The sequence below is a fragment of the Manacus candei genome, unplaced genomic scaffold, assembly GCF_025592945.1.
Source record: "Manacus candei isolate 608988 ecotype Guabito, Panama unplaced genomic scaffold, ASM2559294v1 h1tg000109l, whole genome shotgun sequence".
NCBI lineage: Eukaryota > Metazoa > Chordata > Aves > Passeriformes > Pipridae > Manacus > Manacus candei.
The window spans coordinates 3,058,138-3,074,267 of NW_026138157.1; the positions used below are offsets into that span (position 1 = coordinate 3,058,138).

The window sequence follows — 16,130 nt, forward strand, 5'->3', positions numbered from 1 at the left end:
TGATGAATTCATGCTTCTGAAATGACACTGTTTCTCAGAAGAGCCTTGGTGAATTCCTACATCTGTTGTAATTACAATTCATGTCCCAGAGGCATTTAGAAGAAGGCAGTTGTCAAAAGCACATGTGAAATGTCTAAGAATGTTATCAGGCAATGTTCATTACATTTTACTCAATTCGCTTATTTTGTTCATCTCACTGTAATAAAAATGTAGATAAAAGTCTGTATCAAACTTCTTTGGTTTTACTTTTTTATTATTATCTTCTAAAACCTTAATTGAAACTGGTTTTGACCTCTCTTCCTACCATTTTAGGTGTTGACTTTAATCATCTGATGTAGCTGGTCCTTGTTTTGATGTCCAGTGCCTTTCAAATACTGCAACAAGGTGCCTTATAACCCCCTTCCAGGTAGACTTCAGATTGCTCCCAGAGTGAGCCAGTGAGGGTCAGTTGTCCAAAATTACCTGTTTGCCAGTCAGACTGGATGTTGAATGTCCCTGTGTATAGCAGCCAGCTCTGAAATGGGGGAAGGTCAATATGATCTCTTTACAGGTAGGTTTGGTATAAAACTGGTACTTCAGTGGAAACATGGTGCTCCATAATTGCTATGCAAGAGCACAGGTTCTGAATAGGCTCCTGCAGCTCTTCTAAAGTCACCCAAAAACATGCTGAAACCTACTCGGATGGTCATAAACATTGTCAGAGGAAACAGAAACCGTCAGCAACGTGAAACTTGCAGCAGAATGTGCCTTCTAAGAAAATTCTCTTTTTTTCAAGGCCACCAACAACAAACTGCAGTCCCTATTGCAAAGTAAACCCAATATCGGCACAGCAAATGTGGTGTCTTCTTTCTGTTAGCTGGCCTTCAGCTGGCTAATTTATCAGAATAAATAGTTCTGTGATTGTTAGAGTAGCTAAAGGTGACGATAATACAGAGAAATCAGAAAATAAAGCAGTCAAGTGCTGAAAACCAGAAGCCAAAAACCCAGCTTGGTGTGTGTGTGTGTGGTGAAGTACCTAATATGTGTCATGTCAGAAAACACAAATTGGTTGATATTTATGTGCCTGTGTTTACAGCACTTGCAGTCAGATCCTGTACCTAGTGGTGTTTGTATCAGCGTGAATTAGCTGAGAGTGAGTTCTTACTCTAGGGCAGGTTTTCACCCATACATTGTACACGTATTTTTCCCAGTAAAGGGTTGTGAACAGGATGGATTGCAAAGGCCTTACCTTCCTGAAATAAGCTGCCTGGAGATGCAGTTTGCTTCTCATGTAGCATTTGTTCAGGCCACATGGCTTACATATAGTGCTGAATGCCCCAAGGCTTACAGTTCTCAGCCCCTCTTACTGGCTTCCGCAATTATTCCCACTCATATTTACAGCTCATCTGTAATTCCTGTCTCAAAATCAGCTGTTCAGTTCCATTCACAGGAGGAAGCATTTTTAGTCATTTGAATGTGTGAGCCTATCAAGAAAGATGAGCTAGTTAATATTCAAACCTTGGGCTGGCCATGGGTGGTATCAGTGCTGCCTAACAATAAGTGGTTGTTTAGTCTGTTTTGCAGGCATTCTTTTACTGGCTCTGCTCTGGGGATGTAATGCCTGGGAACAAGGTCAGCTGAGAATAAAGCAGCATAAAGGAGTTTGATTACAAACATTCAGGCAGAGCTGGGTTAAATCACTGTCCAGCTGGGATAGCACTCAGTTAAATGCATCCCTTGTATAAAAACGTGAGGGTAGTAGACTCTTAAGAGCTATCTTAAGAGGATTTCCAGACCTTGAGGACTTAATTAAATCTTCAGTTGTAAGGACTTCCTGACTAAAGGAAGTTTGGTGCTGACACTCAAAGCTGTAACCAGGGGTGGTAGGTTGCTGGGGCCATAAGTACTGTGGAGAAAATCCAGTTCAGTGCTGGGTCTTTAATTTCATTCCCCCTTCAGGTGACATACTGTGCACCTGCCTGGTCTTTTAACTCTGCTCTTGGACCAACTGCAAGAGCTGGGTAGACTTGAGAGAATTATGATGCTTGTTTGATAGCAAGGCTGTAAACATGTTTAAAAGGCCAGTTGAAGGCTTAGATTTCAGGAGTACAGTTGTGGACCTTTTTAGTGGTCTCTGTCTGGAGTGGAAGAGGTCCCCTTTATTCTTGTCTAGTAGCACCTGAAATCTTTAAATTTGTTGTTCTAACACAAGATCGTTTTCTGTGTGTCCAGGGCAGCTGTCAAGTCTGCTGCAAAATTACTGTCAGTGTAGTCAAAGCCATGCCATCAACTGATGAAAGTGTCTGTGGACCAGAAGGGTCCTGAGTATGAGTACTCCTTTTAAAATATAGTACTCCCCGTCCCCTCCAAGAAACGCATTTTTAGCTGAATGTGAGAGGGGTTGGATCCAGTCCACTCCAAGTGTCATCGTGCAGGGATTAAAACAGAGAGAGAAAGCATATATGTGGCCCCTGAGGCAGGATGAGCAAACTAAAGTATTTCTGGGATTAGGGGTTTCCTTCTGAAGCAATAGCATGGGTGTTGTTTTTTTCAATTGGCATGTTAATGAAAAGTAGGAAAAAGTAATGAAAAAGAAGTAATAGGAAGATGAGAAAGAAGTAATAAATTCTTTCAAAATATACCTTTGATAAAATAACATTTGGCTGCTCCTAACAGCATCATTTAAAGGGAGAAGAGTATGCACTTTTGAAAGCTGTAAATCTTAATTATGCTCTACAGCTTTGCAACTCTCCTTTAACTTGCCTAACCCCGCCAGTGCGCGGATTTTACAGCAGCCTTTCCTTTGAGAAAGCAAAGAGGCTTTGCATCTATTCTCACCCTCCCTACAGGATGAGAACAGATTGCCTCCAAAGCTGTGCCAAGCTCAGAGAGATGCTGTTCCATAGGCCTCTGTGAGAGGCCTGATGCTGTGTAGGGCTCTGGGAGAAAATCACGTGGCTGCTGGGAAACCGTGCCTGGCGTCACTGCAGTGAGGCCATTAGCTGGTTATGTAAACAGACCATGCCTGCCACTCATTAAATAGCAACAGGGAAAAGCAAGGACATTCATATTTCAGCTGCTGCCAAGGGGATATAACTGTAGAGTACTCTGGGAAAATTACAGCTGGGAAAGTGAAGTTACAGCCTGAAGCACAAATATGTAAGTCACTCAGTGAATGCAGTGCAGGCATTACATGTAAAGAGCGCAGGCTGAATAGTGTTAAATCTTACACAAACTCCCTTCAGCTCTTGCTTTGGTCGTGAGGATCATTTTCTGGGCTGGTAGAAAACAAAATTAAGTACTTTACCAAAACCTCTGATCAGACAAGCAGCTTGTTAGAACATAAATATTCCCAAATGTTTCAAGGGCCAAAGCAGCAGCTACAGTCTAAATACTTTAACGAGATAAATGGGAGGTTGTATATGAATCCAAGGCTAATCCTATTGGAATGAAACAAAGCCATCAGTCATCAGCTTTGTGCTGAAATGTCTTATGCTGTCCATCAATTCAGCAGTTGATTGTGGATGTTGTATTACAAAAAGGAATAACAAACAAGATACACCTCTGAAAAGAATAGAACGAGCTATTTTTTGCTTATATAACGATCTGTAAATCTCAGTACAGCTTCATACGTTACAAAAACTACCATGTTCACAGGAAAGGCACGAATGCAGTTTAAACCCAGTCCTTTGAAAAGCACTTTTGCACCCTCCTTTCTCACACTTTCCCTAACACAGTGGATCAGGCCTTTGTACTTATGCTGGTCCGATTCATCTATTTGCATCCGTGATTTGATGACATCCATGGGAGTAGCTAATCCCCAGGCCAGGACTCCAGCAAAACCCCCAGAAAGCAGCACAACGAGGAAACCTGCAGGAGAGAGTGAACAGAGGAGCAGTTCACTTGAGTCTCACTTAGCTACAAGCATCTCAGATTTGTCAATGAACTTGGGTAACTTTCATGTTTTTTCAGAAGTTATTTTGTCCAGCTCTTGCATTTGTGTGTTTCCAGTGATCTCACAAAATACTCGTTTTTGCACACATGGCACTTTGAACACCACGCAAACTAGATGTGGTGCAGCCTGAGAGCACTCAGATAGATCTACTTATTTTTATAATTCCCGGAGAGATGCTCTTTGCTGAATGTTACCTATTCAATCTTTTCTCAAAGAGGATAGTTGCTTTTTGGAGCAAAATCACAACTAAGAACCTGAAATGTCTTTACGTTCTGCAACTGGACTTTATTTTCAAGTCCTGGACTGACCCTTATCTGTGCTCTGTGATTTCTCCTGGGAGGCTTGTCCATGTTTCGTTTCCAGTTACATATCCTGTTTCTGCATTAACAGGATTTCATATCCACATATGAGGCACCAGAGCATGCTGTAAAAACCCCTCCTGCAGGAGGAGGAGTAGCTGCTCAGGGACAAGATTGTGCCAGTGAAGCCCTCACAGGGAGGCTGCTGGCACCCACGCTTGGGGCCTAAAACTAGCCCTGCAGCACCAGAAAACACAAACACAGCAACCCTACTTGAGGATCAGATCTGGGTGAGGTTTTATAGGTACTGGGTGATGTTTGCCAAGAGCCATTTCCCTCTTAGAGTGGTGTTAAATAAGCCATTTTTGCAGGTAATGCCAGATGCTTCCCGATACCTACCTGGTTTATCTTTCCCAGCTGGTGTGAGCCAGTCACACAGAGCAGAATAGGAAAGGAAATATACTGCAGAAGCAGAGCAATCCCTGCAGAGTAATGCAGAGCAACCCTTGTAGAGACCCCCAAAACCTTCCTCCTTGGTGATCACCTTCAGACAGTGCAGAGACCCTTGGTACTTTGGTTTGGAAACAGGCTGAGATGTGACAGAAGGGTGTGGATTTCTCTGAGTCTGCATCCGAACTTTAGCCACTTCACTGGGGTTTGTCAACACAACCTGTAACATCAGAGGGTGGTGTTTTAACCCTTCTCATTTAAACAGTGTATTATCCCCTTCCTGAAAACTTGTCTCCCAAATTTTCAGGCAGTAATATTGTCTGCAAACTCTAGCAAGTTCCAGCCTCCTCCCCTCTGCCTGTGCCATTCCACCCAGCAGCAGCAGGACACGTGTGTGAGGTGCACTGGGCAGAGTGGAAGGCAAGGCAGAAATCAAATATTAAGATTAATATTTGATTAACCAGATATTAAATACCTGTGACTACTTGCTAAACCAGATGGGCACAAAAAGGGTATGTCCTCAGCTATAGGGAAGCATACATCAGGGCTCTTGTTTGTATATGCATTTGAACCAAGACCTTAAAGACTTCAAAAAAATTAGCCTGTGTTGAGTCACTGACTGCTAGGAAACACGTGGAAACCTGACCATCTGCTCTGCAAGAGGATTGTGACCCAGCATGCCACCGGGGTGATGGGGTGAGCTCCACCACATTCACAGCACCTTGCATGCTTCAGAGATCCATCTGCTTGTGGGAAACTGCTCCTGGATTTAGCCTCACCTCCCCATCCCAGGATCATACACGTTCCCAGGCAGCATCAGTTCTCAGTAGTGCCCTGTTGAGTTTTAACTGCTGGCAAGGCAACATTGTGCACTGCCCATTTCAGCAGCAATACCATGCTGGGCTTGTGGGGCCACTGGGAAAGGACCAACCTGTGCTTCGACTCAGAGTTCTCTCTTTTCTTACATAAACACACCATCAGAGCCACTTGGGAAGTTTACTGCCTAAGTCATTTTTTCTTCCTTGTTCTGTGTTTGCTGCCAAGGTCCATATCATTCTAAGAGCATGTTCTCAAGTATTTTGATGGTCTAAACCAAATCCAGCATCAGCTGCCCAGCAGGACTTGGCCATCCCACGGACCAACCAGTGAGGGGGCAGCACGGGCAAAGCATGACCTCCCCTGCAAAAACAAACTCACCAGACTTGTTGCATGTTCCCCTGTGGCCTCTCGGACCAAAAACATTCCCAGCCTTTCCAGCCTCCTGTGTTTGTGAACAAGATCTTTTGTTGTGCTTTCCCTGACGGCTGTTTACCTACCCGGACAGCACCAGCAACAGCTCCAGCAAGGGAAACATCCAGCTTGGATGGCTTTGCATCTGCAGCCCCGTATCGCAGCTTGCAGATTGTACAGAGGAAGTTCTTGTATGTGCCAAAGGAAACAGAAGAAACTGCTGATACGGCAAGGACTGATGCAGACACACCTTTGTAAAATCCCCAAATCTAGTGGGAAACGGGAGAAAAAGTTTTAAGAGTGAATGGCACGGAAAAGCATTTTCTTGAAAGCACTGGCTTGTGGGAAACTGCTCCTGGGTCCAACCTCACCTCCCTGTCCCAGGATCATGCACGTTTGCCAGGCAGCATCGTTTTCATCTTACAGCTCATCAGCAAGGCTAAACTTCATCCTCTTCCAACAAATGGTTGTGTGCAAATGGTGCCCACCCTCCCCAAACTGACAGAAACAGCTCTGCTTCCCTTAAACAAGTCATCCACAATGGGTATCAGCAAATCTGATGAGAGGTACCTACTTTTTCTGTCCTGTACGTTTCTTGAACACAGTGCCAAAACCCTTTGTAATGCTTCTCAGTCTGAATTCTCACCTAGGAATACAGGAGCAACTTTAAAATGCAGATATCAGATTTAAAAAAAAAAAAAAAATCAACAAATGCCATAGCAGCAAACCAGAAATTAATCATAAAAGAGCATCACCAACCAATTTAATTTTTCTTTGAAGGAGACAAACAACACAACCAAATATGATGAAATATGTAGATGTAATGAAGATAAAGCATTCTCATGGGACTAGTATTCTGGAAAGGAGGGGGAAAGCAAAAGGGCCTACTTGTTTTTGTTCTACGGTCAAGAAATAAAGCTCCAACAGGTACCTTCACTGTGTCCAGTGGATAACCCACGACTGTGCTTAGGCCACCTGAAACAGAGAATGCGTTGGAGATGGTTACAACACATGTCATGACAGAAATTTTTCACACATCACAGAAGGGCATTGGTCAACAGCAGAAAACACAGCTTCAGAGTCCTGCCATGCTTGGCACCAAACCTCTCTTCAGCTCCAGTAATGTCGTTTGAGCCAAGAATGACAGAAAAAAACATGCACATTCCTCTGTGTTACCAAGACACACTCAGAGAAGGAGTCATAACATCATGAGAAACTTACCAGGGAGGAATAACACCACAGTGCAAGATGGGACAGCAAGAAACACTGATAGCACTGCTCCAGGAAGACTGAAGGGATGATATTGGACTGCTTTTTTTCCCCCTTTCAGCTTGGGCAGTAAGGCATCTTTGGACTATGACCAAGCACCCTCATGTGCAGTGTAAGCATCCCCACTCACATAAGTGAGTCTCTGGAGCAATTTTGGTTCTCCATGCTTGACTTGGAAATATTAAGGAATAAAAACAGCGCTCACAAGGATATATATAAGAGTGGTCCTCATACATTAGAGGTTCTCAGCAATCTGTCTTGAAGACAGGAGAGGTGCTCCTGCTGCCTCCAGGGACTAACATGCCCTGGCTGAAGCTTGCAAAGCACATCTACATGGGTGAGGAATTATTGAGGCATTTAGGTCCACAGCACCATGCTGGACTAAGCCTCTGAAGTGCATTTCCTACCTGCGCCAAGCACTGCTGCAAAAGCAGGGTAAGGAGTGAAAGCACAGGAATCTTGGAGTCCTGGCAGGCTGGTGTGGTGCTGGGGTACAGCACAACCAGCAGCGCTGCTCTGCAGTGAGACCACCCTCCAGCTGTCCCTTGGGGCACAGCAGGATTTGGGGAAAGAGAGGGTGTGCTCAAAGCCAGGGCTCCACAGCCCTCCCCATACACCAGCTGACTGTGACTCCCCGTCTGCTGCTGTGACGGCATGTCCAGAGTGTGGGGGAAGCTGCCAATCCTCTCTCAACACCCAGGCTCACTCAAAGACCTTAAAATAGCCACTGGAGTTGGAAATGTAATAATCCTATGAGGCAGTTACTGCCTTAATGTCACGTAAGGACAGCTAAAGAGCTCCAACAAGAATTTCTGTTGGTTGCAGTAACAAATAGATCATCCCCATGCCTGTCCTCACCTCACTGCATTTCCCAGCTCTGATATAAATGGTGGCAGACACAGCAAGTGATAAAGGTGCTGACCAGCTAACTTCCTCCCAGTACATCTAATGCCAAGTCACTTGAGAGGAAATCAGGCTGGAGGATCATGGAGATGTATCCATGTGACTTATTTAGACAGAGACTGAGTTCATACAAGTGCTTGATGAGCCCTTCCGGGAGCCAGGCAGTCAGAGGTACAGGGCACATCTGGTGGCTCACAGGTTGGAAACTGCCTCTCATTGAGTGCTTCTTTAAAAAGACTTTAAAACCAAGCTGCTTAAATATGTATTAGTTGCTGTGGGTATGTTCGCTTGTGATTACATGGCTGCCTGGGAGCTCTGGAAAGCTCTCCTATGTTCTGCAGAAAAGCAGCTGCTGCTACTGTGATTCACCAGGAGACAATCCCAAAGTGCGTTACTCAGTAGAAAACAGCCAACAGCATCTCAGTCACAGAAAAATTAGGTTTGTTCTTCAAAAATATCTATCAACTCTGATATCAGCTAACCAGAAATGAAGGTGAAAAATGGGCCAAGATGGAAGAGATGGAAGGATGAAGAGAGAGGGCAAGGGGGAATATACAGGCAGTATTATGGCTTGAAGAAGCAACACCTTTGGTCCAAGCAGAGCGTGACAATGCACAAAGTCACCTGGGGACACCTGCACTGTCCTGGCCACTGGCCAGAGTAAACATGGACACTGCCAGACAGAGAAGAGCAACATGTAGGTCAATGCCAACATGACAATGCTGACCTCAGAGCTGCAGTCCCCTGTCCGAAGAACCCCATCCCGCCTGGGAGGATTTGGCATCACATCGGTTTCAGAGTTCCTGAACCTTAGAGGCAGTGGCCATAGGCTGACTGGATGCTAGCAACATGGGGAGGCAGCATGCACTGCTAAGTCCTGGCTTGCTGCACTGGCTCAGAAATGTAGGAGCTCATGCAGATCATGTACCAAGGATTATTTGGGTCAGTGTTTGACAAGAACTGACCTCCCTTTGGAGAAATTGCCCCGTTCACACATTTAAATTCAAAGACAACAGCGTAGCAGATTGCCCCAAAACAGATTGTTTCCCACGGTTTCTCAGTCCTAAGGGCTCCCAATCAACTTGATTCCAACAAGGACCAAGCATCTCCACTTGGGAGGGGGACATAAAAGTAAATTTTTTACTGCTCCCACCAGAGATGTGAATCCCTGAAACCTCCAAATAAACACAGCCTACCATGAACTGCACTCCTTAGGAGCAAATACACTCCAAGCAGTTGCCAGAGCTGAAGAGCTCAGCCAAGTCCGACAAAGGCCAAAGAAGAAGGGTACACTGTCACACAGTATAAATAGCCTGGGACTAAGATAGCATGACCCACACATGCCCTGTTTGCACAGCAGAATCTAAGAAGGCCAGCAATGTATAGCATGCATACAGGAGAGGATTCCTATGGAACTCCTGCTGAGTAACACTGCATCAGTTGTGACAAAAATAAATAGCAAAACCAGCTGAATGACCTTTTTTGATTTTAGTGAGCTCTTCTTTATGCCTGCTTTGTCTGAGATGTTCCCAGGTATTGTGCAGAGGTTGTGGCATTGCCTCCTACACACACACACAGAGTGTGGGTACAGAAGGGATTACTCACAGTCTTCACAAGTCAGGGCGCTCTGACCAGGCAATTTAACTAAGGAGGAATGCTGATGGGATGACAATCACCAGAGAGCAAGCTGTACAGAGCCCACCAGGCTGCAACAGCTCCAAACTGTTGGCAAACCCTTGGCTGAGTGACCCAGGGAGAAGCAGGGGTCATTGTCTATACAGTGTATGAGTAGAAAACAACTTCTGAAGACCTTTGTTTTGTGTAGTGCCCCATCCCCTAAACAAGCTGAGCTTTATTCAGTAACATGACCCTGGTAGTGGTCAGCAGGAGCTGCTTTATCTGTGAGAACAAGTTGACAGCATGTTCCTTCTGTAGAAGGACTATTTTATCTACACTTGGACTGTCTGTGACCTCACAGTTGTGGAAAAGCCCAGGCATGCTGCAGACCCTGCTGCTCTACCCCTGCTGGGTGAATCTCAGCCTCCCCTTCCAAAATCTTTATGGCTGATATAAGAGTCAAGTCATCCCTCAGTCATCAATAGCCCTATTCATCAATCCCCATCTCCTGCCACAGCCCAGGCTGCTGCTGCCACAGCCCAGGCTGCTGCTGTAGCAAGGCTAGAAAGCATACATGGGATCATAGGAAAATTCAAGTTGGAAGAGACCTCAGGAGGTCTCTAGTCCAACCTCCTGCTCAGCTTTACTGGCCAGGAAAGACATCCTTACAGATGAGCTACTTCCCAAATCATTCGGCCACATTTTCTGGTTATTGAAAGTCTCCACAGTCATTAAGCATGTTTCTCTCATGTTTTTTCCATCTGGAGTCACAGCAGATCACTGTTTCCTGGGCTGAAGGTGATGAGCTTACCCCACGACCACAGAAGCCATAGCCCAGAGGAGATGCATGATATCTGCAGCCGCCTGAGGCAGCCTGAGGATGGATCATTACACGGAATTCGAATGGGCAGCACCTCTGCTGTTTTTCAGAGGTGCTTAAGCCGTGCTTTCTCCAAAACACTCTGAAAACAGATCAAGAATGTAATTTACTAAACAGAAATTCTCTTATTTTTTATATTGCCTCTTGAGTTACTTGATGCTCCTCAGCTGGTTTTGCAGCCTCCTTAGGAACACGAAAACTGCTTCAGCTCCAACAAACATAAATCAAGAAACAAGCTCAGCATCAAAATCCATCCAGTTCTTGCAGAAAAGCTGTCCCATCCTGGAAGCTGTCCCATGTGAGGGTAGGGATGTTGGCCCTGAAGCCCTACCCAGGTACCTTGCACGTGTCTATGTGCAAGCCTCCAGCAGGGAACAGCCTGCCAGAACACACCTCTCTCAGCCAGTGAGAAGTTGCATTATCCCTTCCAGATAAAGCCCTGAGATGGACACAGATTACAGGATGGAAAATCTTGCTCTCTGTCACTGTGAGGTCAGTAAAGTGCCTTAAAACAAGCAAAGAATTTCATGGTCTGAGCTGGATCCAGGCTGAGCCTGTATCCAGGGCACCCATGGGAGATCCCTGCTTCATGGTCGGACAGCTCACAATACTGGTGCCTGGACAGGGGGTTACAACACAAACCATGGCTTTTCATGGGAGCTGGGGCAGAATGCTGAGGTGAACAGTCATGTTGAAACTGTGATTTCAGCTCTTCATTTCTCTCGCAGAAGAAGTTTGTCCTTAAGTGGCCTATCTCAAACTGTGCCAAAACAGCAAAGTAGTCCAAGCAACAAATGCAATCATCTCTACCCTATCACGAACATGAAGTCTTAGAGGAGGTTTGGTGAATCCAATGGGATGGACATCCCATTGCCAGCCTCAGCACAGGGCTCCCTTCTCTACAGGAGAGAAAGAGGAGGAGAAAAACGAGCTGTCATGGAGGGTTGGTTTTACCCTCCTCTCCCATAAAGGGTCTTTTCCAAGCAAGGTCTCTCAACACCCCAGGAAGACCAACACTGTGAGAAACAGGCACCTCCTGGTCCAGACAGATGCTGCTGAGATGCCAAACCTCACCCCACTTGCACAGTTTGCATGATGAGCAATTAAAAGGTGCAGGGTAAAACTCATCATGGCCCTCCCCAGGACAAGCACATCTGCAGTGGTGCCACAGGGTGCCACAGGTACCAGTGGCTCCTGGTAAGGGAAAATGCCAAATTTCAGCAAATCTCAAAGTGAGATCTGATGTGCAGGCTTGGGCTGGATATCTCAGCCACCTGGCAGATTTACCTGGCCTTTCTGTCAGTGGTGACCCCAAGGCTTTTCTCTTGCTATTTATTGGTATATATTATCTTGGATACTCCACTAAATCTTATAAGATTTCAGCAAAGAAATGAGACTGATGGGTATACTTTGTTGTTTAAAACAAAGCTGGGTTTGAGCAGTACATGATCTAAAAATGTCTCAAATTTAATCACACTTCTCTCCTGTTACTTTTTTTGTATACAGCTAACCTACTTTCTCCCAGATCAGAGCCTGCTGTAGCACGCCTGCGCTATCACCCTCACAACTGCAAATACATCTTAACCTCAGACAATGCAAAGGCCGTTCATTCAGACATTCTTCACTGCAACAGCGCCATGCTTCCTCCCCTCCTGTCTCACAAATCAAATCCTCAGCCCCCCAGAGCCACGATTCCAGCAGGTTGCTGGGACCCCCAGACACCAGGCACATGAGGGTTTGCTGTCTGGGCAGTATGAGCTGGTTTGTATCAGCACACAAGGTAATACAGTCTGTCTCTTCCTATCAGAGTTCTACCGTGTCCCGCTGCAATCAGATCAGAGGAGATCGCAAGCAGTGACCTCAGATGACCAAGCTGCGGCACTGCCTCTCCAGCAGTTCTGTGAACCTGCTCCGATGACATTTTCCCTTTAATAAGGAAGAATACACTGTTAGCAAGCAGCCCCCATTGAAAGACTCTCAGCTCTGCTATTGAGACTTTGCCCTTTAGCTGAACAAGAGGCAAACACAGCAATCTGCTCTCATCAACAACCACTAATTTATGTATTTACCTCCAATGGCCCCAGCAATGAAATCCATCCAGAGTGCGTCTGCTGCCTTAATCACCCTGAAGTAGTGTCAGGGAGGTAGAAGGAAGGAGTTCTGTCTTCCTAGAGCCCTGCAGGTCCTGTGGAGACAGTGTGATTTGCAATATGAATGACCTTCCTACAGTCTTCTCTTGCCTCTGGGGATTGTGAGCCTTGTGGATACTTGATGAATCTGTACACTGGAGGCAGAGCCGGGTAGTCTGGAACTGATCCAGGAACACAGTGAATAAGTAATCCCATGAAGCCCTGAAATGCTGTGCCAAAGCTGCTGTTCCCAGTGCCCTTCTGCTTGGAAAGTCACGAGGGGTGGTGACTGGCAGGGTAATACTGGCTGTGAAGGGGCCATTCCCCGCTGTACTTATTAGCTCCAGAAGACAGCTTTGCACACTTGTTTGCCACAGGACACTCTTGCCCTGCACCACAGAGAATTTCATGACACCCTTTCCATCAATGAAAATTCCCTGTGCCTTTCCTAAGCTGTTTTTCTTGACTTTCCTAACCCATGAAGCTGACCCCAAACCTCTACCCAGATCCTCACAGATTATTACCTGCTCATTATGTATACCTGTGGTGAAGCCCAGAAATTAATCCAACCACATCCAGAGTATTTGCTTCTATTTCAGACAACAGCATAGTTTTCCCAGCCCCTGCAGCAGCTCTGCTTCTTCACTTTCTGCTCAGTTTTTCAATCCCCTTTCCAATGTCATCTCCTTTCTGACTTCAGTGGCAGAGCAGGAATCACAATTGCTGCTGACCACACTCCAGTGTTTTGCCCCGATGGAGTGATGCCTCTAGCAGCACAATATGAATGCCCCCAGCCATGCCTCTTAATCATGGGCCCATTTCTGAAAACCAACAAAATAGAACCGGAGTCCTACTCCATTATTCCTACCTGCACTGTGCTGGCCTGCTTTGAACACTCTAATTTTCTCTAAGCAGATGCTTCAGCCCCGTGGAACACTCAGCTAAGAGCATCAAGGGGGCTCCAAGAGGCAGGGGCTGGGACTGACTCGTCCCGTGGCGGACTGCCTGACCCACGCTCAACTGCTGTTCACACGGAACTCTGCTCCACTTTGGCCTTCAAAGCTCTCCTTTCAATATTTGCTAATACCACCAAGACCTGCACCTGCGGCGGCTCCACCCGGGCCCACACCCCAGACTTGGAGGCGCACTGCAGGGGCCCTCCTACGCATGGCGGCCCAGACCTCCCGGGCTTCACACTGCCGGGGACAGCCGGGTGCAGGCCTGACGCTCCAGCGCCATCCATTTCCAGGGCTAGTTGATTCGGCAGGTGAATTGTTACACACTCCTGAGCAGATTCCAACTTCCGTGGCCAGCATCCTGCTCAGCCTCGGGAGCAGACGTGTTCTCAGCTGGTGGTTCAGCTGTCTTCGTCTCTTTGCCATCTTGTGGGATAGGGTTCTCTGGGCTTCTGCATCGGCAGCTGAAGTTACGGTGGTACCGACGTTGAGGTGGTTGCTGACTTCAGGTTTCATCCCCTTGGTTCTCTTCACCTTCTTCATTCTCTCTAGGTTGTCTTTGATGAGGAGGACCCCTGAAAAATCATGGTCTGTAACCCCTGTACGTGTTCTGCCTGACTAGTCGGCCATCTCGTGCACCCTGGTTGTCAGCATCCTCCGTTCTCTCTCCCTGTATGAGAGGGTTGGAATATAGTGGATGATGCCGGTAGGGTCTATTCATATAGTAAGGTGGGTGCCACTGCCTGCAATAGGGACAGCATTGCTGGGGAGATATGAGATGGATTTTGTCAGGAGACTGGTCCAGAACCTATTGTTTCCTTCACAGTTTACCCCCAACATAGGGTGGTGAACTCATCAGGGGAAAGAGGAAAGCACAGAGAAAGACCTGCTGGTTGATGGGAACCAAGAGCTCGAGGAAATGCCATATTGCCTATTTTTGCACAACAGTCTCATTACCAGAGAGTGTCACATCTATGCGTGAGAGGTTAATCTTTGCCCAGGGTGAACCTGGAAACCAAAGTCCTGATGCAGTGAAGGGCTTGCCAAGTCGTGACCTGAATTGTACTCCTCTTGAAGAGGTTTCCCCGGGTCAGAGCCAAGGCACGTTGGCAGCAAAGGGAAAAGAAAATTTCATGGCTGTTGCCCCTCTGGGATCAGCTTTACAGGGGAGCTGAGGACTTCAGTACCCAGTGCTGTTTCCTGCACATTTCACAAGAACCTATTTCTCACTGGAGTTCCTGGTTTGGGTCTGATGTGCCAGTGACATATAGCACAGGTTGGTGTGAGGGCTCAGAGTTTCTGGGACATGAAAATGAAAGGATTTTTATTAAATTGCTTCCCCTTAATTTCCTATGCTTTGTTCCCTGAATGTTTTCTGCACTGGAGAGAACAGATTATTCCAGTGTAACATCCTGCAAGGACAGCAAGTACTTGAAACCAGAAGTAAAATATTATCTAGAGAGTTAGCAATGTAGCGGCTAAAACACACTGGGTTATTCAGTAGCTCTTCCTTGTTACACCTGGTGTCCGTAGCAGAGTTATTAATGGTTCATCAACAGTCTGCACATGCCAAAGGTGGAGAAAGGTGCTGTTTCCTCTTTCTCCATCATCCATTTCTGCTTCTGTCCTTGCAGGACCCCTCCAGCAGTGGAGCTAGGAGTGGGCTCTGGTGTGTCAGTGACACAGAGGGACAAGGACACAGTCCTCTGTGGAAGGGCAGCCCTGAGCTTACAGACTCCTGGTTCCTGCAGGGATCAGGCAACCTGCTGACCTGCTTCAGCCCAAGCTGCTGCAGCCATAGCTACCTTTGGAGTCACTGTTGGGACACTACTGTTCAATATTGTTCTTCCGGGAACTGCTTCCAGGTAAAGTGACAAGATTCACTACATTCTCGAAATGAAAGTCACACCATGGATGAGGGTGTCATGTGGGGGGAGATTTTTCTACACGTTGAAGTGACTGCTGCCATACCAGCAAGAAAATAGAGGCTGGCTGTCATGTCACACTGGCTGAGTAAAGCATCAGGACTAGTATTTCCCATGAAATATCACAAGATAAACAAAATTCCTACATTTTTAGCTGAGCTGAACAGCTCGAAGGGAATCTTCCTCATAAAATCTTCTGAGATTGTAAAAAAAAAAAAAAAAAACCAACCCAAACCCCCCCTTTGCAACAGAAAAGTAATCCTGTATTTATTATTTTAACCTCCATTCACAATAACACTTCTATCAAAATGTTAGTTTGTTTTATACAGCAGACGGTTGACTCCAGATTAAAACATTTTGATAACCTTCTGATAATGGTTTTGGTCCCTTCAATGAGGTTTACTGGGCTTTCTGTTTTGCTGGAGTTCCTCTGCAAACAGAGGTCATTCAGAAGGCACCTATCTGAAAGAAGAATATTTTGGGGGCTTGAAACATCTCACCTTGTCCCATGAAGGTGGGACAGCCACCTCTGGAGAAA

General features: G+C 46.2%; 1 protein-coding gene across 2 annotated transcripts; it reads right to left on the bottom strand.

Annotated features, from left to right (window-relative positions):
* Nucleotides 1–664: 664 nt before the first annotated feature.
* On the bottom strand, nucleotides 665–12,816 carry SLC25A47 (solute carrier family 25 member 47). Of its 2 annotated transcripts, XM_051769604.1 has the most exons (6): nucleotides 12,652–12,816; nucleotides 6,845–6,888; nucleotides 6,488–6,559; nucleotides 6,000–6,182; nucleotides 4,633–4,903; nucleotides 665–3,849 (listed from the first exon to the last, which is right to left on the bottom strand). In XM_051769604.1, exons 1-6 carry the CDS (start codon nucleotides 12,677–12,679, stop codon nucleotides 3,563–3,565), a joined length of 885 nt encoding a protein of 294 aa, XP_051625564.1. In that variant the 5' UTR covers nucleotides 12,680–12,816; the 3' UTR covers nucleotides 665–3,562. The 2 variants fall into 2 exon arrangements, with proteins under 2 accessions (XP_051625564.1, XP_051625565.1); XM_051769605.1 differs by lacking the exons at nucleotides 6,488–6,559; nucleotides 6,845–6,888; nucleotides 12,652–12,816 and having other exon boundaries at nucleotides 5,881–6,014.
* Between the last annotated feature and the right edge of the window lie 3,314 nt (nucleotides 12,817–16,130).